Genomic DNA, 27,140 nt, shown 5'->3' with positions numbered 1-27,140 from the left:
GCATCTGAACACGCAGTGCCAAGTAACAACAACCCCCTGATCCAAAGCTGGGATTTTCTTTTATTTTCTTTTTCTCTTTTTTTTTTTTTTTTGAGACAGAGTCTCGCTCTGTGGCCCAAGCTGCAGTGCAGTGGTGCGATCTCAGCTCACTGCAACCTCTGCTTCCCAGGTTCAAGCAATTCTCCTGCCTCAGCCTCCTGAGTAGCTGGGATTACAGGTGTGCACCACCACACCAGGCTAATTTTTGTATTTTTAGCAGAGATGGGGTTTCACCATGTTGGTCTGGCTGATCTCAAACTCCTGACCTCAAGTGATCCGCCTGCTTCGGCCTCCCAAAGCACTGGAATTCCAGGTGTGGGTCATTGCACCAGCCACAGTCTACATTTCTAATGATAAAGCTGCTCTTTAATAATTATGTTTTCAGAAGGCCATTTGGAAATAGTTTTTTTCTCACTGTTGGATTATAAAAACACCAAGTGACCCAAGTTCTACACTTTTTTGTGCCAAAATGAAGAACATTAATAATAAGCATCCATTTCCCCTTAAGTATATATATTTAAATCATAAATATGTAAGTAAATGTATACATTTATTTAAATTTTAAATATGCAATTGGCCAGGTTCCAAGGGCTTATCCACCTTCCTGGGAAAAAAGTCAACTGTCTTTGGAAAATTCCTTGACATGATTTTAGAGGGGCAGCCTCTAGAATGAAGTGTTCAATGAATGTTCGAGGAATGAATGAATTTTAGCAGCCTATATCTTAGGTGCTGAGAGTATCTGATTAGGGCATATCGGACTGAAAAAAGTCCTCTACAAACACTAGCATTTACTAATCTATTTTCTACTTAAAATGTGTAATTTGACATCAAGCACACATACAGTTTATGGAAACAATTTTATTGGTAACATAACCCTACTAACTCATCAGAGCCCTACTATTTTCTCACGTGTACTTTCCTTCTCCTGGCAGCCTGTCCCCCTTCCTTGGAACCCCCTCCCAACTCATTCCCGTGGACTTTCTGACTTGCTGCCTCTCTCCCTTCTGGGAAAAAGTGTCAGCTGATGCACTAATAATCCAGCACACGCTAAGACTGTCCCTGAGACAGCTGTCTACTACCCCTAGGCCCTTGGGCAGGGGATCTCCTTGGAGCCAGAAAGTTAATAACTGGTCTTTAAGATACAAACAATGTCATGGTCTATGACTTTGTGACATGATACAATGGAAAGTGCTTTGAGTCAGGCAGACCCAGATTCATATCTCAGCTCTTCTTAATATCTATGTAACTTTGGACAAAGTACTGCATGTCTCTAGCCCTCAGCTTCCTCATCTGTGAAATGGAAATAACAACACAGGGAATACTGGGAATAACAAATGAGAATAAATGTATTCAGTCCTCTAGCTTCCTCTCCCACTACCTCTTTGTCTTTCCAGAGTTGAAAGACCCATAACAAGGAATCAAAGGAGAGCAAAACAAGACCAAAGGGTTAGAGGATAAGATCCAAGAATGGATGAAGGGATGGTAAACGTTTATTTTTATTTATTTATTTTATTTTGAGACGGAGTCTCTCTCTGTCGCTCAGGCTGGAGTGCTGTGGCATGATCTCAGCTCACTGCAACCTCCGCCTCCCGGGTTCACGTGATTCTCCTGCCGCAGCCTCCTGAGTAACTGGGACTACAGGTGCCCGCCACCACACCCAGCTAATTTTTGTATTTTTAGTAGAGACGAGGTTTCACCATGTTGGCCAGGATGGTCTCGAACTCCTGACCTTGTGATCTGACTGCCTCAGCCTCCCAAGGTGCTGGAATTACAGGCATGAGCCAACTCATCTGGCAGAACGGTAAATGTTTAATATGGAAAGGGAATATTTAGTCTGGACAGAGAGGACAATAAATAATTATGGTTACCATTTGTCAGCACCTTTCCTGGCATTTATTTATTTAGATGGAGTTTCACTCTTGTTGCCCAAGCTGGAGTGCAATGGTGCAATCTCGGCTCACTGCAACCTCCGCCTCCTAGGTTCAAGCGATTCTCCCGCCTCAGGCTTCCGGGTAGCTGGGATTACAGGCGGGCACCACCAGGCCCGGCTAATTTTTGTATTTTTAGTAGAGATGGGGTTTTTCCATGTTGGTCAGGCTGGTCTCAAACTCCTGACCTCAGGTGATCCTCCTGCCTCGGCCTCCCAAAGTGCTAGGAGCCACAGCACCTGGCCTTTCCTAGCATTTAAAATAGCTATGTCCAGTCTTCAGAACAGCCCTGTGGTGAGGTATGATCATGAGCCCCATGTTATAAAGTGAAGAGGAAACAGATTTTATAACTTGCCCAAGATCATCCAGCTAAATGGAGAAGTGGAGATTCAAAGTCCGGTCTGACTGTTTGTACTAGCTTAAGAACAGACTCTCAGCTGGATGCAGTGGCTCATACCTGTAATCTCAACACTTGAGGAGGCTGAGGCAGATGGATCACTTGAGCCCAGGAGACTACACAAACACACAAAAAATTAGCCAGGTGTGGTGGTGCATGCCTGCAGTCCAGCTACTCAGGAGGCTAAGGAGGGAGGATTGATTGAGCCCTGGTGATTGAGGCTGCAGTTAGCCATGATCACACCAAGAGAGGGAACAAGGAAGGTGGCTGTCAGCCACTGGTATCAGAGACAAGCAGAGGCCAGAGAAGACAAAAGCAAAATCTTTCTTTGGCTGGGACTTGTCAGAAAGGGAATCTCCAGGCCTCATGTGCCTTATGTGTGGGCATCTCTGAAGGCAGAAAGGACTCCATTTTCCCTGGATGAAAATGGGCCTGTGAGCACGAGGCTGAGGTCTGACTCCTGGGGGCCACACAGGCAGGCCTGAGCACCTTGCCCCTCCTCATTGAAGGGGGCTTAATGTCTGGGGCACAGTTGACTCCATCCCTCTTTTTCCTGTATGTGTTTTTTTTCAAGACAAGGTGTCTCACTCTGTCACACAGGCTGGAGTGCAGTGGCACAGTCTCAGCTCGCCGCAAACTCTGCCTGCCAGCTTCAAGTGATTCTCCCACCTCACCCTCCTGTGTAGCTGGGACTACAGGCACGCGCGTACAGGCTTGTCTCCAACTCCTGACCTCAAGTGATCCGCCTGCCTCGTTTTTCCTGTATGTTCTAATGTTATTTCAGGGATCTCCTTTGCCTCACTCTGGCCATTCCAAAACATATATATATATGTTTCATTTATATAAATCCAAATACAAATATTAAAATTGCAAGTGAGATATTTTTGGCCTTAATCTTTGAATTTCAATGTTTTCTTATCTGTAGAGCAGATGTGCTAACTCCTATAATTCTGGGCAATGCCCATGTGATTCTTGGCCGCTTCAAGCCATCTCAGGTCTGATTTTCACACAAGTTCAGCAGCATTGGGCTAGAAGGGCACCGCCCTCCCACTCTGCTGCCACTTTGAATAGAAGTCCAAGCTTTCGCTTGCTTGCCCTGACTTTGATTCTTCACATTGCTGAGGAGCAGTGACTGAAGCTTAATCTCATTGTCTACAGTCTGTCTCCTCTATGGAGCTGCACTATTCTTTCCCATCTCAATTATTTCTGATGTAACCAAAACACTCTCTCTCCCCATTGCCTTTTTTCTTTTGTGAAGACTTGGAAAGGGTCAGTTTCAGAGGCTTGAGCCCTGTGTTCTGACTTTCACAGACAGAGGCCTGCCACTCTTACATTTACAGGTCATCATTCTGAGCAATAAACTTTTTTTGAAGAGTAGTCCTACAAGCTCACTAAAAAGTTGCATTTGTATTTAACTTAAATAGAGAACCTTATGTGTAGTCCATGTTTCTGGACTCTATGCCTGATTTTGAATCACTGGACTTAAATTATTTGACTTACAACACTGATACCTCTTCTAAGTGAACCTAAACAAAGAATACCAGCCCTACATCCCACTCCCCACAAGATAACTGGGAAAGACACAAAGCCACGCTGAGAAAGGGCCATGGTTTGATATTGTCCAGTGAGTGTCTCTTGGCCTCAGAATGCTGCCACTTCCTGCAGTTCCAGCCCTCGGCTGTGGTCCATTCTGAGTAAGTGAATTCCTCTGTTAAAACTTGCACACAATAAGGAGATGGCGTCACCAACAGCCAGAGAAGTCAAGGGTCCTGATCCATCCAGAGACAAGGTGAAAAGGCAGGCTGGGGGGAAAAGGGGAACCAGCAGATTAGGCCAAGAGTGTAGCATCATGAAACGTGATGTCTTCATGAGAAATGCAAGGAAATAAAGCATTTGCTGTACATATCTAACCAGTATGAGAGAGGCCCCACTTCTTCAGAGGAAAGCATATCAGGGAGGTCAGAACTTGGGCCAACCCCACGACATCAATGGTAGAGAATGGCACATGGGCCAAACAGGATGCATACCATCACCAAGAAATATCAGGGTCTCACCAGCTAAAGACATGTTACAAAGCTGCCCTCAGTCACCTGCCCAGAGAATAAAGCAGGGCCCAGGCAGGGAAAAACATACAAGGATACTGATCTTTAGCTGCTGGCTTCCTGGGGTCTTGATGCCTTGGAGATGAAGGATAATGGGGGAGCCTGAAAGGCATTCTTTAGGGGTTTCAGCTGACCCATCTCCCTCCATCTGCATCTTAGAGGCCACTCTTCTGAAATCTACAGGCTCATACCTGGTGGGCAGGGAATCTGTGCCACTTGGTCAGGTCAACACTTTCAGACCTCGTTCTCCCTGGTAAGGTTTATGATCATTAAGTCTAAAACATCTGCTCTTTTTCCTCAAGCAACTATTACACCTGGGTGGCTGGAGAAGCCGCTCCAGGTGACGGTACAGCAGGCTGTCCTTACTATGGAAGTTTGGCTTGTGGCCACAGCTATTTGCAGAGTGCCCACAAGACACGGTCCCGCCTCTATTCTCTGAGGGAACTACCCTGTCTCCCCTGAGAGGAGCTGAGTTCTAGAAGACTGCTGTAGGAGAGATTTGGTTTAAAGTTCTTTAAGTCAATGCTATTTCTGTCTGGCAGAACCCTGTGTCCAGGACAGAACAGATGGAGGCAGTGACGTGCTGGTAAACCAGCTTTCTGGAGGAAAAAACACTACCACCACCGATTCATAGCACTTGTCAATTTTCATGGTGTAAATACCTCCACCATGATCAGATTTCAGGCCACCAAAGGTTTAAAAACCAGTTCACAAAAATCCTGAATATTTAACAATTGGCCAGCAGGGGCTGGCTCCAGCAGATCCAGGAATCTGGGGACCTGGGTTGCATAAGACATCCTTTTTCTCTGATGCTTTGAAATGTTATGAGCTTACCGTGTTCTTAAACTTCAGCTACAGAATCAAAACAGGGCAGAGACTTTCTGAAACTATCCTGACTCCCCCTTAACCTCACCAAAAGCTGAGGGTTTCATTTTAGTCCTCGAAAGAAGAATTCAAAAGTGGCAATTCTTGTTCTCTTTTCCAGGTATTTTAAGTGTCACAAATTAGAATCTGATGAAGAACTTCAGGTAGAAAGAATGTAAGAGCCAAATCTATGTGAGTTCTCAGAAATGAGTCTATGCAACATGGTACCAGGGGATACATGGGGATAGCATCTTGACATCACCTCTTAACCACAGGACTAGACAGTGGCAGAAGATGGGTGGCTTTGTAATGCTGAGCAATGGGAAGAGGGAGTTTTAAAGAAGGTTTTAGGACTTCATGTGTCTTTCAAAGAGAACTGACAGCAGGCTCCTTACCTCCAGTATCTTGGTTCCAAATCTTCACCTTGCAATCATGTGATGAGGTAGCAATTAAAGGCATCAAGGCCAATGCTCTTGGTAGAAAGACGCAGGATGCAACAGTCTGGAAATGCCCCTTATACTCACATATTCTGTTTCGAGTCTGTCTTAGGTCCCACAACTGCAAAGTAATGACATGTACCAGCTCATACTTACTAGCCTAGCTTCGTCCACCAATATCCATCACCCCCGCTCCCATGATGTACCTATTCCCTCCACTTACCTGCTCACATATCTTCATCCATCCACAGACCCAACAACCCCCATCTAGTGATTATTTTAAGCCTCAACTATGTCTCAAACAACCCTGGTTAAGAATGTGTCATAAGTTTTTGCCTTTTTAATGGTTAGGGAAGTAAAAGCTCCTAGTCCTACAGCATGATGGTGTTCCATCATGGGGAACCCGAAACAACAGTATGGGGTTGTTTGCTTTCATGGCAACTCAAGAGCTGCCTTATTTCAACCTCTTGGCATCTGTGGGTCCTGTGGGGACCCCATGGTTAGAAGTACCTCATAGGTATAAGTACATATAGATGTAGACATTCTGATTTAATGCCTAGATGCTGAACCTTGATGTGTGAAGACTAGTGTCTACAAGAGGGAAGTGCCAGTCAGTGCTGCCAGTCCCACTCTCATAGATACAGATCAGATCACAGCTGGAGAATAATGTTCAGAGAGGACAGCAAATTGAATTATGTCCAAAAAGATAATGAAGTTATTGGACAGCATGTTATCCAGGGAATAGCTGTAGGAGCTGGAAATGTTTCACTTAGAAAAGAGATGCTACATTCAAAGGCTGCAACACCCCAATCTACCATTTACTAGGGATATGGTCTTGTGCAAGAAATGTCAACTTGCCATGCCTCTATTTCCTTGTCTGTGAAATGGGAATTATAATAGTACCTAACTCATGGGGTTGTTTTTAAGGATTAAATGAGATATTACATGTAATGTGCTCAGCCCAGTGCCCAGCACACAAGAAATGTTCGATAAAATAGGAGGCATAATTGTTCTATTTGAATACTAGATAACCCTTTTAATTGATATTCTACAATTATGAATCTAAGGTGCTTTGGAGGAGCCTAGGCAATCTATTCCAAAATTAACTGCAAGGAAGGTATATGTGTAAGGGATGGAGTAGGCCCTGGACCAACACTAGAGCTCCAAATTTCCTAAAAAGCTTGAGCTTCTTTTACTGTGGCTATGCCTATAATGGGAATAAATCTCGTTCTTCAAACAGTCCCTCCCCTCTCCAAGCTCTGCTGCGAGTAGAGACATCAGCAGACTAGTTCTGTGTTTAGCTCTTCCCCATCTTGACTCTCATCCCATTCCTCTTTCCTACTACCAATTCAGAGAGCCCTAAGTTGATGAATGTTTCTTTTCTTCTCTTTCTTTATTTTTTTGAGATGGGGTCTCCCTTGTTGCCCAGGCTGGCCTCAAACTCCTGGGCTCAGTTGATCCTCCCACCTCAGCCTCTGAATAGCTTGGATCACAGGCACACGCCACCATGCCCAGCTAACTTTTTATTTTTATATAGAGACAGGGTCTTGCTCTGTTGCCCAAGCTAGTCTCAAACTCCTGGGCTCAAGTAATCCTCCTGCCTCGGCCTCCCCTATGAATGTTTCTTAAATGAAGCAACTGGAATGCAAAGAATCACTCACAGTATGATTTTGAAAGAGGCCTGAGCCATTAGCAGAGCTCGCCTGTGTAGAACAGCTACAGGCATGAGGCCAGAGTAAGTGATCTGTTCATCAGCAACCAGATACCTGGACCTCACACAGTCTCCTACCGTGGCTTCACAGCCTTCTCCTCCAAAGCCATTGCTGCAGGAGACACACTTGTGTCCATCCACACTGACTTCACAGTAGGTCTGAATGTACTGCTTTGCAGGAAACATATGAGCTACCTGCAGCCCCCGACTGTCCCATAATCTGAAAGAGATTAGGGCAGGAAATTAGCTTGTAGTAAATGTGGCTGAAATATACCCGTATTGTCCCACTACCATAAAAGTCTTGGCTCTTTGCTGTGTAGGCCAGCCAGATTGGAATGGCATGATTTACCTAAAAACAGCAGCATGAACCAGATCAATCTCTGAGACTCTAAAGCTGGCAGGAAGTAACCAAATTGAATGACATCTGAGTTCTTTCTATTTTGAGATCAGTTAATAGAAATTGAGACCAGGCATCTTAATTGTACAAGTTAATTTGTTAATTTGGTCCTTTGAGGCACTGCTTTCCATGGACAAAAGGATATTTCTGTGCCTGTGACTTAAATTTTTAAAAAGATACTTATTACGATACGGAAGATCAGTCATCATTCAGAATCAGTTACAGAAGATTTACATATAGGTCATGGCCAACCTTGGCTATGGGGTCCACTGGGGAGTATTTTGTTTTGCTCCTTATTTTATTTTTACCTCTTTACCCCATTCCTATCATTTTCTAAGGAGAATCTCTTCTGAGATCCAAAGTTTCTAGTTATGCTCTCCGGTCTAAGAACTATTGACTTTACTGACTCCCCTGATGCTGATTTCGACCCTGCTTCCCCAGGGAGGGCTTCAGCTGAAGGCTGGGTGACTGAGAACACCAGGAGCCATGCAGGAGTAGCAAGGAGAGCCAGGCAGCCTGACAGGGTGGGACAAGCAAATGACTGATTCTGGGGTTAATCTGAACACATTCACATAGCAGGAGCTGGCTGAATCAGATGCTTTGAAACCATCTAGAACAGGGGCTTTTACCAGGCCTGATCTCATGGTATACAGTCCCTCCCTACCTTAATGATCCATGGGGCCAGAGCAGAGAGGCCCCACCACCAGTGAAGGGGAGAGGAACAGAAGGCTCTGGGAAGGGCAGAGCAATGTGGAGAAGCAGAGTGGGAATGGAGCCATGTACACATGGGAGCCACAAACCTCACAAGAAACACTTTCACTGCTGCTCAGTAAGCCCACCTGAGGGTTTTATCTTCAGAGGTCTGTAGTATGTATGGTTCTCTGGGGACCCAGCACAGGTGAGTGACCTAGAAAAAGCAAAATGTTCAGAACTTCTCACACCAAGTCATTCCTCTGCTGTAATTCCTGTCAAATGTGCTAACTAGCATCACTGTGCCTCTTCTCAAGGATTCTGAACTAGCAAATTCATTTACAGGCATCTTACATTTTGCAGATACCTATCAGTCATGCTACCTGCATCTCCCAGGTTAGCAGCAGCAAGGGAACAGCTGGGCCAGTTGTGAGCACCAAAATACATGCAGGCACCCTTAGAGTGCCTGAAACCCCAGCTGTGTGGCAGATAGAACAGCCCCTGTTGTAAGGCGGGTTCACTGAAACTCTAGCCCAACACCTCATGGGGATCAGGAAGCGCATTCATGTTTCTCTTTATCCCTGCAGGCTCCTGCTTGGACAGGCATAAAACAGTTTCCAAAATAACCCAAAATAACAGGATTTTCTTTTCTTCCAGTAAACTCCACCAATATAGAGGGCATGGGGCAAGCACATCTGACCATTGGCAGTCATCTTCAAAATTAGAAAAGATGACTGGGACTGAAATTTGACGACCACTAAAAGAACATCTACTATAGGTCAGGTACAACGACAGGTATTTCACATCTAGTATTTCAATTCACCCTCTGAAGAACCTTAGCAGGTGATAGAATTCTCCCCGTTTTATAAATGAAGACATAGACACTCTAAGAGCTTAAGTAAATTCCTTGAGATAACATAGCTGGTAAGTAATAGATCCATGATTTGAACCTGGGTATGACTGACTCCAAAGGCTCTGCAGTTTATACCAGTCTGCTACTAGAAAACAACTGGTCCTTCAAAAGCAATGCAAATTCTACATAAAGCAAAAGGTAATGTTTATTTCTCCACATGATGTTACATGTATGAACATACAATAAGCATAAGCTGTGAGCTCCTGGAGGACAGGAACTCTGTCCTTGGTCACTAACCCTGTTCCTAGCACAGTGTCTGGCCCACAGAAGAAAAGTAATAGTGAAATAATGAAGACCATTTTTAATTCCCATATGAGTGAGTAAAATCATTGTCTGGAGCAGAAGACTCAAGGGACCATCTAATCTAATAACCCCGAGAGGCCAGGGTCTCACAGCAGGTTAGGGGACAGCAATTGGGACCCAGGCTCTAATTTCTGCTCATGGGCCTCCTGATTTCTCTCCTGAGCCTTTCCTTCACCCCATGCTCCTTTCTGCTGCCCTGTTCTGTACCAAGTTCGAGTTCATACCACGTTTCTGGAGACAGATGCTCTTTCCACACTCTGTCCTGTCACCACATCCCACAGAAGCAGGGTGTTGTCCCGAGAGCCAGTGCACAGCTGTGATGAGTCTTTGGAAACAATGGTGAGAAGACAGCCTGTGAGATGGGACCTGAACAGGGTTTTTCACAAAGTATCAAGGTGTTGGGAAGAGGTTCACTTTGTTTTACCTGGACTCACAGCCAATCCGGTGACCACCATGGCATGGCCACACAATTGCTGCCTTGGTTGTGAGGAACCGTGCAAGTCCCACATCATGACCATCCTGTCACGAGAGGCACTGAAGAACTGGTTGGAATTGGGAATACAGGTTACCTGCTCAGGGAAAAAACAGTAACACTGAAATAGCTCTGGTGTGCTAGTTGGACTGGACTTCAAATTGGGGGAAAAAGATGAGTCTGCATAACTCCCTCCCCACACACTTCTTTTTTTTTTTTTTTTTTTTTGAGATGGAGTCTCACTGTCACCCAGGTTGGAGTGCAGTGGCGCGATCTTGGCTCACTGAAGCCTCCACCTCCCGGGTTCAAGTGATTCTCCTGCCTCAGCCTCCCGGGTGGCTGGGATTACAGGCGACAGCCACCACACCCAGCTAATTTTAATATTTTTAGTAGAGACAGGGTTTCACCACCTTGGCCAGGCTGGTCTCCAATTCCTGATCTCAGGTGAACCGCCCACCTCGGCCTCCCAAAGTGCGGGGATTACAGGCGTGAGCCACCACGCCTAGCCCCCACACACACTTCTCAAGAGTAATACCTAAGCTTGAAATCTATGAATGCAAAGCATGGGCCAGTCTGAATTTCCACCTTTTTCAATGTTGTGCTACCTTTTCCTTTATGTAGCAGATTTCCTCCTGTCCTTCAGGGTAAGGTTAAAAATCTCACCTCCTCAGATCACGTTACCTTGGTGAGGATGTTTCCCTTCTTGGGCTTCCTATAGAACTTCCTCCTGTGGGATTCCTTTTACACCTGATCATCACTGCACCCCAAAAATGGATACTGTACTGTTATGACAGGTGATTCTGTTGTACTTATGATGAATTTGAAGTAAATCGCTGTTCCATTTTATGCTTTTTACCTTGAATACAACTTCGCTTGATATCATCATCCCAACTCCTGCTCTGTTTGTTTACATTTGCCTGATATATCTTTGCTGACCTGTTCTTCCTGTTCTGATCTCTTCCATCGTGTTCTTTTTTGTGTGTTTGTTTTTTTTTTTTTTGGAACTGTGGTAAATATACATAAAACTTACAATTTTAACCATTTTTAAATGTACAACTCAGTGGCAACAAGTACATTCGTTGTTGTATAACCATCACCACTATCATCTCTAGAACTTTTCCATCATCCCAAAATGAAACTCTACAACCTTTAAACAATTACTGTCCATTTTCCTCTCCCCGCAGCTGCTGGCACCTGCAATTATTCTACTTCTGTCTCTATGGACTTGACTATTCTAGGTACCTCATATAAGTGGAATCATACCATATTTGTCCTTTTGTGTCTGGCTCTTACTTAGCATAATGTTTTCAGGGTTCAGCCATGTTGTAACATGTATCAGAAATTCATTCCTTTTTTTTTGAGACAGGGTCTTGCTCTGTCACCCAGGCTGGAGTGCAGTGACCTGGTCTCAGTTCACTGCAACCTTCCCTTCCTGAGTTCAAGCAATCCACTTGCCTCAGCCTCCTGAATAGCTGGGACTATAAGTGTGTGCCACCACACCCGACTAATTTTTGTATTTTCTGTAGAGATGGGGTTTTGCCATGTTGCTCAGGCTGGCCTCGAACTCCCAGGCTCAAGTGACCTATCTGCCTGGGCCTCCCACAATGCTGGGTTTACAAGCATAAGCCACTGTGCCTGGCCTATTTCATTCCTTTTTAAGGGTGAAAAATAGCCCACTGTATGTATATTACCACATTTTGTTTATCCATGAATCTGTCAAAGGACATTTGGGTTGTTTCCAGCTTTTGGCTATTCTAAACAATGTTGCTATATATATGTGTGTGTGTATGTGTGTGTGTGTGTGCGCATGTACAAATATCTGTTCTATGTTTACTATTTCACTTTAAATTTTAAAGGTGCTTTGCATTAGATATGTCTTATTTATTTATTTATTTATTTATTTATTTATTGAGACACAGTCTCACTCTGTCGCCCAGGCTGGAGTGCAATGGTATGATCTCTGCTCACTGCAACCTCTGCCTCCCAGGTTCAAGTGATTCTCCTGTCTCAGCCTCCCGCATAGGTGGGATTACAGGTGTGTGCCACCATGCCTGGCTAATTTTTTTTTTTTTAATTTTTAGTAGAGATGGGGTTTTGCCATGTTGGCCAGGCTGGTCTTGAACTCCTGACCTCAAGTGATCCACCCGCCTCAGCCTCCTAAAGTGCTGGGATTACAAACATGAGCCATTGTACCCAGCCTAGATATGTCTCTTTTAAACAATGTATAGGTGGCTTTAGTTTTTAACTCAGTAAGAGTACTGCCTTTCAATAAGTGAATTTATCCCAATTACATTTACTGCTATCATATATATGTTTGATCTTGTTTCTTCCATCTTTTCTGCTGGTTTTGAAAAACATTTTGTCATATTTTCATTGTCTTCTTTTTCTATAAAATTGCATATTTATTTTTAGATTTATTTTTCCCTTTCTTTATATTTTTAATTTAAATAATATGTAACCTGAGTTCTTCTCATGATACCTCTATATATGTATTAATATCTTTAAACTCATATTCTCATTGTATTAATTTCAGAAAGAAAAGAATCTCCTATAAGGAAAAACAATTTTTTCTTTAATTAGCACAATTATATTACTTCTGACTCATTCCCACTTTTGTAGGTACTCTCTTGGATTTTTATCCAGTCTATTATCATATTATTAATATTTTGCATTTTATTCATATAAATTTTTTAAAGAATTAAAACAATTACATTTCTTCTCATAGCCCTAGTTTTGACAATTCTTTAGACATAATTCTGTGTTTAATTGGATTGAAGACTCATACAGTGAATTCAGTTTGGAACTTCTTTAATATTAGTTGGCTTTATTATTCATCATTCATTCGCATTCTTTTTTTTTTCTTTCCCTCTTGTTGCCCAAGCTGGAGTGCAATGGCGCGATCTCAGCTCATCACAACCTCTGCCTCCTGGGTTCAAGCGATTCTCCTGCCTCAGTCTCTTGAGTAGCTGGGATTACAGGCATGCGCCACCACACCCAGCTAATTTTGTATTTTTAGTAGAGATGGGGTTTCTCCATGTTGGTCAGGCTGGTCTTGAACTCCCGACCTCAGGTGATCCGCCCGCCTTGGCCTCCCAAAGTGCTGGGATTACAGGCGTTAGCCACCACGCCTGGCCCATTCACATTCTTTAATAATATACCCTCAACTATATTATTCAGGAATGCTTTGCATATGGCAAGATTTTACGGATTTAAGAATGTCTTTCCATGCCTTTACATATGAACAACACTCTCCGCACATAAATAATCTTTTTCTTTCTTCCTTTCCTTTCTCTTTCTCTCTCTCTTTCTTTCTCTCTCTCTCGTTCTTTTTCTTCTCTTTTTTTTCTTTCTCTCTTCTCTCTTTCTCTCTTTCTCTCTCTCCCTCTTCCCTCCCTCCCTCTTTCTTTCTTTCTGGGTCTCGCTATGTCACCCAGGCTGGGCTGCAATGGTGCAACTATAGCCCACTGCAGCCTCCATCTCCCTGGCTTAAACGATCCTCTTGCCTTAGCCTCCCAAGTAGTTTAGACTATAGGCATGCACCACTATGACCACTGAATGTATTTGTATTTTTATTTGTAGTAGAGACAGGTCTTGCTATGTTGCCCAAGCTGGTCTTGAACTCCTGAGCTCAAGCAATGCTCCCACCTCAGCTTCCCAAAGTGTTGGGATTATAGGAATGAGCTACCCTGCCTGGCCAATTTTTACTTTGTAATAATATTTTTCCTCAAATCTTTTCTCCCCCAGATAATTCTTCTATTGTCTCACTTTTTTTTTTTTTTTTGAGACAAATCTTGCTCTGTCACCAAGGCTGGAGTGCAGTGAAATAATCACAGCTCACTATGAATTCAACTTCATGGAATCAAATGATCCTCCCACATCAGCTTCCTGAGTAGCTGGGACTATAGGCGCGCACCACCACATCCAACTAATTTTTTAATTTTTTGTGGAGATGGGGTCTCATTATGCTGCCTGGGCTGGTCTCAAATTCTTGGGCTCAAGCAATCCTCCTGCCTTGCCTTGCCAAAGTGCCAGAATTACAGGCAGGAGCCACTGCACCTGGCTTGTCTTATTTTTTCAACTTATTGTTTCATAGAGTATATGTTCTCTTAATTTATAGAGTAAAAAAGCATTAATCACATTTTATGTTTGCTTCTTGAGTAGTTCTTCCTTCAAAGTGTATTTTCATCTGACATTAGCTTGTTATATGTGTATTTAAAAAAAATCTAGGCATATAGACCTCACTTTGGATCCTTTCTGCTTATTAATCTTTTCATCTTTGAATGAGGGCAAGTCCAATCTTTGGCAGTAAATTCAACAAGGCTTGATACATGCTCAAGTATTACATGCACACACACACACACACACATGCATGTGCACACACACACAAGTGCACGCACATACACACACTCACACACAGTCAATTCTCTCTCACTTTCTTTCCTTTCAGTCCAAGGTCTACTATAACTTGATTTGTCATGCTGAATATTGATGGTTGATTATGTCTTGATTTGTCATCCTGAATACTGATGGCTGATTATGTCTTGTCTAAATAGCAGAGACTATAGGTGTGCACCAACATGCCTAGCTAGTTTTTTTTATTTTTTGTCAAGATGGGGTCTTGCTATGTCCCAGGCTGGTTTTAAACTCCCAGCCTCGGGCAAATCACTTGAGGCCAGGGGTTGGAGACCAGCCTGGCCAACCAAGCAAAACCCCATCTCTACTAAAAATATAAAAATTAGCCGGGTGTGGTGGCACACGTCTGTAATCCCAGTTACTTGGGCAGCCAAGGCAGAATAGCAGCTTGAACCCGCGAGATGGAGGTTGCAGTGAGCTGTGATCACACAACAGAGAGAGTGAGACTCTATCTCAAAAAACAAAACAAAACATTCCTGGCCTCAAATGATACTCCTGCCTCAGCCTCCCAAAGCACTGGGATTACAGGGACGAGCCACCATGCCTGGCCAGTCCTTCGGCATTTTAGGGTGACTAGAAGAAAGAGAAGCAAGCTGGCAGCAGCCTCGATTTTGTTACATTGTCTTGTTTTACTGGTAAACAATCTATATCCTTAGTCCTCATCTTTCTAAATAAAGGGCTGTTGGGAGGACCATTCAGGACCAGCTCTTTTAGTGAAATCTGCACTCTGTCAAATATCTGGGGATAAGTGAATAGAGCATGGTGTTCCCTATCAGTCTAGTTCAGAACACAACGTATCTGGCGAGCAACTATCATATTCTGTGCTATGGGATTGTGGCTGATGCCTAGTTTCATTATAAAAGAAGTGTGTATCTTAATTTTTGGTTCATTTAGGTGGACTTCAGAGCAGGGAATTATATATAAACTGGCATTCTCTATCATTTTTGCTGGAAGCTCACTCTGGTCTGTAATGCTATCTAACAAATTAATTTTTATTTCATTGTTATTGAATGTTCATTAAATGTCCCCAACTAGACTAAAAGGTTGCTGAGCACAGGGATTCTGTCATTTTCCTAACTATGGTAAGCACAGGGTAAGCCTTCAGTACTGTACCTGCTGAGTCAGGATAGGTCAGAGAGAGTTGTTATTAGCTGTGTTCTGTTTACTACCTGTGCTATTAAGGGCTTAATGACAAAAGAAAAACTGTGTTCGATATGCCTGTAACAACAACTAAGTGAATGGTTTGCTCTGTTTCTCCTGAAGTAGGACTTCACAGCATCAAACAAAGCCTTTGCATTTTTCCTTAAGATCAAAGATTCAGTCACCCTTAATATCTAGAACTATTAGCTATCCTTTATTCAGTTCCAGATTGCCTTCATAATAATCATTTGACAATTACCTTGGTGATCTCATGTTCATGTCCTTTGAACCTTTTCACCACATTTCCAGTTTTCCAATTATAGGCCACAACTGTCTGAAGAGAGTGAAGATTTTAGTTTCATTACTCAATTCTTGTTAAAGTGACACTAGCCTCTACTGCATTCCCACCTTACTTTCTCCCTCTTCACTCACTCCCTCTCTGTTCAGGGACTTGCTCAAAGCATTAGGGGCTCCCTGTTGTGGCCATCCCTCCTCATGTGCCCCTCCTTTGAGTTTCTTTTCTTTCCTCCTGGTGGTTCTCTCTCTCTCCCTCTCACACTAGACCACTGCTCTAAACTTACTGATGGGTTTGGGCTAACATTCCCCAAGGAGAACTGATTCCACTGGAGGTTCTGGCTGTAGATGGTGAAGGAGAATTCCACATAGGGTTAGATTTGTTTTCCTACTGCGCTGTATATTTTTGTTGTGGTGCTTTTTAAAAAAATTTACCATTTCAAGCTGGGCACAGTGGCTCATGCCTATAATCCAGTACTTTGGGAGGCTGAGGTGGGCAGATCACCTGAGGTCGGGAGTCAGAGACCAGACTGACCAACATGGAGAAACCCCATCTCTACTAAAAATACAAAATAAGACAGGCATGGTGGCACATGCCCATAATCCCAGCTACTCAGGAGGCTGAGGCAGCAGAATCGCTTGAACCCAGGAGGTGGAGACTGCAGTGAGCCACCCTGCCCGGCCTAGATTTTAAGACAAAATACTGCCAATTAAATTAGGATACTTAGATGCATCCTGATTTAAGAAGTGTTACAATGTGAAAACAGGGCCAGGCATGGTGGCTCATGCCTGTAATCCCAGCACTTCGGGAGGCCAAGGCGGGCGGATCACCTGAGGTCGGGAGTTCGAGACCAGCCTGACCAATATGGAGAAACCCCATCTCTACTAAAAAAAATACAAAATTAGCCAGGTATGGTGGCACATGCCTGTAATCCCAGCTACTCGGGAAGCTGAGGCTCAAGAATCGCTTGAACCCAGGAGGCGGAGGTTGAGGTGAGCCAAGATCGAGCCATTGCACTCCAGCCTGGACAACAAGGGCAAAACTCCCTCTCAAAAAATAAATAAATAAATAAAATAATAATAATAAAATAAAATAAAATGTGAAAACATGCATCTTAGAACCAGTGGAATACAGTATGCAAATGGAATTTGAAGATTCTAAAAGGCTATTGAAAATGAGAGACATTATTATTATTTTTTTTTGAGACAGAGTCTTGCTCTGCCACCCAGGCTGGAGTACGGTGGCCCGATCTCAGCTTACTGCAACCTCCACCTCCCAGGTTCAAGCAATTCTTGAGCCTCAGCCTCCCAAGTAGCTAGGATTACAGGCATGCGTCACCATGCCCCCCCTAATTTTTGTATTTTTAGTAGAGACGGGGTTTCGTCATGTTGTCCAGGCTGGTCTTCAGCTCCTATCCTCAAGTGATCCACCTGCCATGGCCTCCCAAAGTGCTGGGATTATGGGTGTGAGCCGCCACACCCGCCCCATTATTAGTATTATTCACTACAAAAAGAATTAGCAGTTGTGCTACCAGTATCCCAGGTGTGAGTGCTATGATAGATCCAAATATGAAGGAGAGAAATGCGAGAATGGGAGGAAAGAGGACAAAAACACAGGAGGAATCATAATGCATATCAGTGTAAAGAGCATAAAAGAAGAGATTAGAAAGTTCCTTTTGCTGACAATTAACTCCTGTGCCTCCATGTAGGTGTAACATGGCATTGGTGGGAAGTATGATCTCTGCCATTTATAGAAAACATGTGGGTGGTCAGGCACAGTGTTAAGGATCTCACCTACGTTCTTTGATTTAATCTTTATAACCACCTGTGAGGTAGCATTATTATTCCCACTTAACAGATAAGACTGAAGCTCAAAAAAATTTAAAGACTTGTCCAAACGAATGGGTAGTGGCCAAGCAGGGATTTAAACCCAGTCTTCCTAACTCTAAAGCTCATATTTTTATACTCATCAACCCTGCTCCAGAAATGCAAACCCTAGACTTCCTTTCAAAATATCTTCCTTTCCCTGCAATAAAGTTCGTTTCCCAGGAAACACTGCAAACCCCACCTTATCTTTCCCTCCAGAGACACAAACATCTGAGTTCAAAGCAGCAACGACAGAGACGGTATCCATGTGAGCTGGGCTATACTCTTGAAAAGCTTTAGTCTGAATTCTCTCTTCTATAATTTCATCAGGCCTGCTAAAAAGAGTATAGAAAATGAGAGACCCAATGGCATGGGAATGGATAGGGGTGTGGTGGGGTAGGGAGAAGAATGTGGGTTAAGAAGGCAATTCAGGCCAGACTAAGGAGGAATATTTAAAAAGGAGAAGAGAAGGGAGACCCACTGACATTGTCAGCAATGGTATTATTTATTCTGAAAATGTGCAGAATGACTGAAGGATTGGAATCTGATAAAGGGGGATCCTGAAGCCAAGAAGCCAGGAGTCTTTCTTTGCTCACACTAGCAATTAATCCTAAAGATTTAGGCCCCTCTGTGTATGGGTGCAGCCACTAGCTAATAAACTGACTGTTTCTTTCTTTTGAGACAGGGTCTCACTCTGTTGCCCAGGCTGGAGTGCAGTGGCACACATGGCTCACTGCAGCCTTGACTTCCTGGGCTCCAGCAATCTTCCCACCTCAGCTTCCCAAGTAGCTGGGACTATAGGCTCATGCCATCATGCCCAGCTAATTTTTGTATTTTTTGTAGAGATAGGGTTTTGCCATGTTGCCAAGGCTGGTCTCGAACTACTGACCTCAAGCAATCTGTCCACCTCGGGCTCCCAAAGTGCTGGGATTACAGGCGTGAGACAGCACACCCAGCCCTGACTGTTTCTTATCCAAAAGAAAACACACTAAACTGTTCAGGGAAGGCCATCAACATTCACCCTGGGTCTTCTCTTTCTTTAGTGGAGAGTTTTAATGGAGCATGATAAAACCTGGGCTCCCAGGGGAAGATTGCTGTACCTGTATTTGTAAGTGCTGTGTTTGAGTTTGCTTTGCAGTTTCCCCATCACAGCACAAAACCTACACCAAACCTTCTGTGGAGGAGCTTGTTTCAGTTGGTACCTGAGTAGCAGCATTCCTTGTGGCTGCTGGAAGTTGCGTTCCCTGTTTAATAAAAAGAATACATACTGTTAATTTTGTTAGGCACAATAATGGTAGTATGGTGTTGAAAATAAATCCTTTTTCAGACTAATTAATTGTATGCTTTTGCTTTTCCTCCTCACCCTGCTTCACCCTTACGGCCCTGAGGTTGCAGATACACAAAACAAAACTGATTTTAAAAAAGACTAAGAAGTCCTGTAATAACTAAAAAACAGAAGTGCCATATGGTCCAGCAATTCTTCTCCTGGGTTTACAGCCAAAAACACAGAAACAGATGTTCAAACAAAAATTTGTGCACAAATGTTCACAGCAGCACTGTTCACAGTGGCCGAAAAGTGAAAACAACTCAAATATTCATCAACAAATGAATGGATAAACATCATGTGGTCAATCCATACAATGAAATATTACTTGGCCATTAAAAGGAATGAAGTACTCATACATATTACAACATGGGTGAATCTTGAGAGCATCATGCTAAGCAAAAGAAGCCAGACACAAAAGGCTACATAGTTCATATTCTATATATATGAAATATCCATAGTTGGCAAACCTAGAGACAAAAAGCAGATTAGTGGTTGCTAAGAGCTGGGATGAGGAAGAGATTGGGGAGTGACTACTTAATAGATACAGATAGAATGTAATATAGAATATCTTAATAGACTAGATATAGTTTGCATATGTGCCCCCTCCAAATCTCATGTTGAAATTTGATCCCCAATGTTGGAGGTAGGGCTTAGTTGGAGGTGTTTTGGTCATGTGGCCAGATCCCTCATGAATACTTGGTGACATCTCCCTGGTAATTAGTGAGTTCTCACTCTATTAGTTCCCACAAGAACTAACTGTTTTTAAAAAAGCCTGGCACCTTCCTCCTCACCTGGTTCCTTCCTCTCTTGCCATGGGATGCCGGCTCTCCTTTGCCTTCTGCCACAGTGGAAGCTTCCTGAGCCCTCACCAGAAACAGAAGCCCGTGTCATGCTTTTTATACAGCCTGCAGAACTGTGAGCCAAATAAACTGCTTTTCTTTATAAACTACTTAGGCTCAGTTTTTTTTTTATAGCAACACAAAAAAACTAAGAGGCAGAGTTTCCTTTTGGACTGATGAAAGTGTTCTAAAACTAGATAGTGATGATGGTTGCACAACATTGTCTCTATATACTAAATGTTACTAATCATAAATTTTATGTTACATGCACTCTGCCACAATAAAATAAATACTAAGAAGATGTAATCAAAAATAAAAAATAATTCACATTACTGAAGCTTCTTGAAAAAGAAAAGCCTCAGTTATTCTAAAAGGTTGTAACCTTCCTTGGTTGCTGGATTTTTTTTTTCTTAATAATTTCACTACGGCACCTCTCAGTGTGCCAGAATCATGAAATAGATGTTCTGAGATGCTAGAAATAATGACACTAAATGAGACAATATAGGTAACGACCTAGACTAGCATTTCTTAAAGTGTGATCCATGGATCATGGGGGATTCCTGAGAGCCTTTTAGGGAGTTTGGGAGGACTTCCCTTTTCCAACTACATCTCTCGGTGAGGCCCTTCTCTCCCTCCCTCTCTCCCTTCCTCTCCTTTCTTCCTTCTCCTCCTTCTCCTTCTTCCTTCTTCCTTTTTCCTTCTCCCTTCTCCTCCTTTTCCTTCTTCCTTCTTCCTTTTTCCTTCTTCCTTCTCCTTTCTTTTTTATTTTGAGACAGGGTCTCACTCTATCACCCAGGCTGGAGTGCAGTGGTGTGATCTCACTGTACCCTCCACCTCCCAGGCTTAGGTGATCCTCCCACCTCAGCCTCCCGGGGAGCTGGGACTACAGGCTTACACCATCACGCCCAGCTAATTTTTTTGTGTTTTTTGTAGAGATGGGGTTTCGCCAACTCCTGGGCTGAAGCAATCCACGTTCCCTGGCCTCCCAAAGTGCAGGACTTCTTTTCTTTTTATACCTCAACATAAACAATAGATTACAATAGACTGAATACAGAAGCAGATATCCGAGTCAAATTGTCTCCTGTTTAAGGGAAACATTAGAAATTTGCAAAACCATAAAGCAGTACCATTTTTTCTAACTAAATATTTTGGTTTTGGAAAGTATATTTATTTTTCATAAAATGATGTTTTATGTTAATATGCAATAGGTTTATTACTAATTGAAAATTAATAAGTAAATATCTTTAAAATTTGTTTTTTTAAATTAATTCATTTACTTATTTATTTTATTTATTTTTTTGAGACGGAGTTTCACTCTTGTCACCCAGGCTGGAGTGCAATGGCGTGATCTCCGCCCACTGCAACCTCTGCCTCCTGGGTTCAAGCAATTCTCCTGTCTCAGCCTCCCAAGTAGCTGGGACTACAGGCATGCGCCACTACATCAGGCTTTTTTTTTTTTTTTTTTTTTCTGTATTTTTAGTAGAGATGGGGTTTCACCATTTTTTGGCAAGGCTAGTCTCAAACTCCTGACCTCAGGTGATCCACCCACCTTGGCTTCCCAAAGTGCTGGGATTACAGGTGTGAGCCACCATGCCTGCCTCATTTATTTATTTTTAAATTTAACAAACCCTGCATGTGGCATTCAATCTCAGTTTTAATGTCAAACAATAGTAGCAGAGCAGGATTCAAATCCAATCTATAACCTACATAAGCAAAACCTCTTTGGGGGTTTTTAATTTTTAAGAATGAAAAGAAGTTCTGAGACCAAAAAGTTTGAGAGCCAGTGACCCAGAATTTAAATAATGTTAATATTGGATTACATATTAGAATAAAAAGAATAGTGAAACATTTTCCAGATTTACTTGTATCATCCCCCTCAACTAACAAGGCTAGAACTGAAAAGAAAGAGAATGTATTATGCATTCAAACATGCTCCTCCACTCATTCAGGAAACACCTCCTAAGCACCCTATTTATGTAGGTCCTACACCAGTTGCTGGTGAAACTGAAAAAAAGAGAAACCTGAAGATGTGACCAGCATGAACATTTGCTGGGACCCAAGGAACCTAAGGACCAGTCTCAACTACTCCAGGTCAAGTGTCCCCTGCAACAAGCTGTGATATCAAAGAGCTGAAGGAAGTATGGGGGGCAGTGGGAGCACCCAATCCCCATTTCTTCTGAGGTTCTGCTTAAAAGTTCTAGGAAATGAGTTTCTTATGGGCATGACCAACCTAATTCTAGGAAGAACTGTCTACAGGAGAGAACAGCAGCTAAAACGCACCAACTTAATATTCTCATTCATACCATTAGCGTTAAAAAAAATAGAGCTTTCCAGAAGAATTTCAGCCTACGTTTTGAGAAGTAGATAGAATTACCTCCTGACAAGACGAGATAACCAATACAGAAAAGCATAATGCAATGGAAACAATGTGAGCGGCATCAAGAGACCCAGGATCTACCCCAGCCCTGCCTCGTCCCATTATGTGTCCTTGAGCAGCTCCATTCCCCACTCTGGCCTCAGTCTCCCCAGCTAAAAAATTAGGACACTAGATGAAATGATTTTTAGTAGACTATGAGTATAATGAGAGAAGGTCTTTCATTATTCATCTTTGTACCCCGAGTGGCTTGCACAGTACTGTACAACAAAAATACTTGTGAAGTGGCGAATCTAAAGTCCCTTCCACTTCAGATAGTCCAGGATTTTCTGTAAGAGACCACAAGATGTGCTGAGAGGCAAAATTCAGGATAGTTTTCAAAAAGCTTGGGATGTGGTATTGTTTATAGATAGAGGGTGCAGGGCTTCTTATCTGCCAGCCTAACCTATTTTTCAACATTGTCATCAAACTAACGACAGATGTCATCCACAGATCTAGGTCACTGGAAATTGCAGGTGCTATAAATGGATTGGCTCTGCTCAAAACTGATTGGTATAGTCAGAGAGCCATACTTCCCAAGAAAAGCATATTCATGGGACATTCTAAGGAAAAGATAACTTTTAGAATTACTTACCCCCAAACCAATAGGATCTTCTTGGTGAGCTGCCCCTATGCAATAATTTGTAATGTGTATCCTTTGGAAAATAATTCAGGCAGGCACTTCTTAATCTCTGTAATTAGTGGGAAGCCACTGAAGTTAATCTCTTCTCTGTCTAAGCATGTTTGCACTGAAAAGAGATTTACAAGATAAATAAAGACCTTGTTTATTAAAGAGATGGTTAGGTGTAGTTTTCCCTCACAAAGAAAGAAATATTTTACAGAATTCCAAGATTATCTCTCTCACATTTCCACAATTCAGGAAAGTATACTATAATGTTAATTATATATCTATTTTTAAAATATGCAAAATATATTTAAATACATCATTAAACATTTTGATTTTGCTCCTAACATAGTACTTCTGTTCATCAAAAATCTTGAGTTGACTGCTTACTTCAGAGTTTACTGCTTTTGTGAAAAAGGCAATTTCTCCTGTTTTAAATAATTATCCTAGAATTTGAGATGGAAGAGCTTTTCAAAATCACCATATATAAACCATTTATTTATTTCAAGATCTGCAGAATAAGGGTAGAAATATTATTTGCTCAAAATTATAACTACGACCATTTATTTAAAGATCTGCAGAATAAGGATAGAAATATTATTTGCTCAAAATTATAACTAAGTAAATCTCTTGACTTCTAGTCCAGAATTTCCATTATAAATGTCTACAAAGAATAAACAGTTTTATTGCATTTTAATAACTTAATTTTAAGAATTCAAATAAATTCTAAATATTGATTGACAGTACAGCTTATTCTGAGAATTAAGGGCAGCACAGAATAGTCAGAACAACATTTGATTAAATGCATTAGTATCTGCATTAGACAGGACTAGTTGTGAATTATAGCTCAATGTGGCCTTGGGCAAGTTGTTGAACCTCTCTAAGTCTCACTTTCCTATGTGTAAAATAGGATAATAACTCCATCACTGACTTCTGCGAAGATTAAAAATAGCACTTAAAATGTACCAGGAATTGCTATAGGTTTTATATTTATTAACTCATTTTATCTATTCCACAAGCCTCTGAGATACCGTTACTACAGGCTGAGCATCTAATCCAAAAATCCAAAATTCAAAATGCTCCACAATCTAAAACTCTTTGAGCACTGACATGACATAAGAAGGAAATAGTCATTGAAGCATTTTGGATTTCTTTTTTTTGTTTGTTTTTGTTTTTGTTTCATTTTTTTTTGAGACGGAGTCTCGCTCTGTCGCCCAGGCTGGAGTGCAGTGGCCGGATCTCAGCTCACTGCAAGCTCCGCCTCCCGGGTTTACACCATTCTCCTGCCTCAGCCTCCCGAGTAGCTGGGACTACAGGCGCCCACCACCTCGCCCGACTAGTTTTTTTTTTTTTGTATTTTTTTAGTACAGACGGGGTTTCACCGTGTTAGCCAGGATGGTCTCGATCTCCTGACCTCGTGATCCGCCCGTCTCGGCCTCCCAAAGTGCTGGGATTACAGGCTTGAGCCACCGCGCCCGGCCAATGCACAAATATTAATGCACAAATATACACAGAGAACATATACAAATGGATATATAAATCTAGCGGATATTAAAGCTGAAGTAAATTATGGCCTCTGATCAGAGTGACTGGACCCAATAAAGCTAAGAATTCATTATGTTACATAGCAAGGCAATTAAAAAGTCTCAAGAACAAAGTATATGAATTTGGGTTACGTCTACGTTGTTGTAACTTATTATGAGTAGACTAAGAAATAAAAATACTGCTAAGTTTTCTTCCACTATTTTTATTATGAACATGTAATATACTTGAGAGGAGATATAATTTCTGGTTCATTTTTGTATCTATGATTTGACCTTAGCCTAGGAGAATGAATGCAAGGCAAATAAATATTTGTTGAATTAATTAATGGAATACTAAGATGAAGAGTCAGCTTGGAGTTTGGCTCTTGTTGCCCAGGCTGGAGCGCAATGGTGCGATCTCGGCTCACCGCAACCTCCACCTCCCAGGTTCAAGCGATTCTCCAGTCTCAGCTTCCCGAGTAGCTGGGATTACAGGCACCTGTCACCATGCCCAGCTAATTTTGTATTTTTAGTAGAGACAGGGTTTCTTCATGTTGGTCAGACTGGTCTCGAACTCCTGACCTCAGGTAATCTGCCTGCCTTGGCCTCCCAAAATGCTGGGATCACAGGCGTGAGCCACTGCACCCAGCCCAGTGGTACACTTTTTAAGGATCCAACAACATAAGGGCCCTTTTAACCTGCCCAACAACGTATCCTTTAGAGAGCAGTCACCCTGTTTCATCCCAGACTCCAGACCCAGAAAGGCTGGAGAGGACATGGGAAAATCTATAGACTCAATTACGGCTCTGGATGTCCCCATTGGTTCCAGTTGAAACCAGGCCTCAGTCTGAATCCCAGCACTTATTTCGATTCTAATCTGCTTTCCAAAGGCCTTGAGATATCCAGTAGTCACTCTAAACCACCCTAAACATAAAGCAGAGAATTCTCTAACTCTCCAGTGCAATATTCCTTGATATACACCAGTACCTATCCAACTGCTCTATTTCATGAAGAAACTGGGACTCAGAAGGCTGTGACTTGCTGAAGGTCACAGGGGCAGAGCTGGGTGGACTGCACCTTATTTCCCTGGTCCCCTGTTCATGCAAACGCTGATATCTTATCTCCCTCCGTCTCCGGAAATCTCCCTCTGCACACTTCTATCTTACACTCTGGGAGACCAACGCATCTTTAGCTGCCAAAACAATGCTCAAAGAAAGAAAAGTATGAGTAGAAACACCTGGAAGCTGGTCTGGTTCGACCTTCTAATGGTACAGATAGCGGAAACCGAGGCCCAGGGAATAAGAGGGTCTTGCCTAGAGTCACATAGAGAGCCAGTTCTAGGCCGCCACTCTCAAGGTTGCCTCAAATTTTAGGGATGACATGTGGACTTGTGTGGTTTTTCCTTTCTGTTGCTTCAGATCACAAGTGCTCCTCTCTCTGCCCATTATACGAACAACTAAAGTTTATTATTTTTTATTTATTTATTTTTTTAGAGACGGAGTCTCGAGTCTCCCTCTGTCGCCCAGGCTAGTGTGCAGTGGCGCGATCTCGGCTCACTGCAACCTCCGCCTCCCGGGTTCTGGCAGTTCTCCTGCCTCAGCTTCCCAAGTAGCTGGGACTACAGGCGCACGCCACCACACCTGGCTAATTTTTTGTATTTTAGTAGAGACAGGGTTTCACCGTGTTGCCCAGGCTGGTCTCGAACTCCTGAGCTCAGGCAATCCACCCACCTCCCACAGTGCTAGGATTCCAGGCGCGAGCCACCGCGCCCGGCCTAAAGCTTATTTTTGATGTGTATGTGGAAAGAGGGGAGAGGAGTCCCCCAAGATGGGAACCTAGCGCCACCCAACACAAGGTCGGCCCTCATAACCGCTCTCCGCTTCGGCCAAAGGGCGCAGGTTGCCCGCTCCCAGTCTGCCGCTTAGCCCCTTTCTCCCACCTCAGGCTGAGTACCCACCGGCGGGCTCGGGGGCTGGAGCTGGGGCCAGCGGGAACGCGGAGCTGGCGGGTGTGAGCAGCCTCCGAGCCCTCCCCCGCCTCCGCCCCTAGCAGCAGGCGCACGTTGCTAGGGTGGGAGTGCTGACGAAAAGCCTCCGGGCACCCTCGCCGGCAGCCGAACCGCAGTTCCGCTAGCGTAAAGCTGGGACAGAACTGAGCGCCCAGTGCTACTTTCTTCGTGTAACAATGCACTGATGAGGTCCAGAGAAGAGGACGCTTGTGCCCAGGACCACGTTGCCAGAAGAATCTAGACAATCCAAGGAAAGCGGGTACCTTTGTAATAGCTATGGAGAAAGCACTTAATAAAGGTCGTCTTTTAAATTATTAGTCGCTCAGATATACATGTTGCCGTGTTTCTTTGGAGTTTCCCTGATTTCGACTAGAAATTCCTCCTTTGGACACTCTCCCAGCCCCCCACTCCTCTATCCCTTTCATTATTTTTTTCATCG

At 43.0% G+C, this 27,140-nt stretch overlaps 1 protein-coding gene across 2 annotated transcripts; it reads right to left on the bottom strand.

Annotated features, from left to right (window-relative positions):
• Window positions 1-882: 882 nt before the first annotated feature.
• WDR31 (WD repeat domain 31) lies at window positions 883-26,797 on the bottom strand. Of its 2 annotated transcripts, XM_001102129.5 has the most exons (11): window positions 26,651-26,761; window positions 23,141-23,294; window positions 19,067-19,210; window positions 18,169-18,301; window positions 16,066-16,140; window positions 10,206-10,350; window positions 10,006-10,106; window positions 8,715-8,782; window positions 7,557-7,698; window positions 5,726-5,888; window positions 883-4,166 (listed from the first exon to the last, which is right to left on the bottom strand). In XM_001102129.5, the coding sequence occupies exons 3-11, from the start codon at window positions 19,180-19,182 to the stop codon at window positions 4,006-4,008; spliced, it is 1,104 nt and encodes a 367-aa protein (XP_001102129.3). In that variant the 5' UTR covers window positions 19,183-19,210; window positions 23,141-23,294; window positions 26,651-26,761; the 3' UTR covers window positions 883-4,005. The 2 variants fall into 2 exon arrangements, with proteins under 2 accessions (XP_001102129.3, XP_028690797.2); XM_028834964.2 differs by lacking the exon at window positions 18,169-18,301 and having other exon boundaries at window positions 26,651-26,797.
• Window positions 26,798-27,140: the final 343 nt, after the last annotated feature.

Source organism: Macaca mulatta, chromosome 15 (assembly GCF_049350105.2).
Source record: "Macaca mulatta isolate MMU2019108-1 chromosome 15, T2T-MMU8v2.0, whole genome shotgun sequence".
Taxonomy (NCBI): Eukaryota; Metazoa; Chordata; class Mammalia; order Primates; family Cercopithecidae; genus Macaca; species Macaca mulatta.
The sequence above is the reverse complement of the archived record's forward strand: the minus strand, read 5'-3'. Positions and strand labels throughout refer to the sequence as shown.

Coding starts and splice junctions, on each gene's coding strand:
- WDR31 (XM_001102129.5), bottom strand. CDS start 19,182: ATGCTGCTACTCAGGTACCAACTGAAACAAGCTCCTCCACAGAAGGTT. Junction 18,302..19,066: donor CACAGCACTTACAAATACAG/GTACAGCAATCT, acceptor TACTCTTTTTAG/CAGGCCTGATGAAATTATAG. Junction 8,783..10,005: donor CATCTGTCTCCAGAAACGTG/GTATGAACTCGA, acceptor TGCTTTTTCTAG/GTCACTCACCTGTGCTGGGT.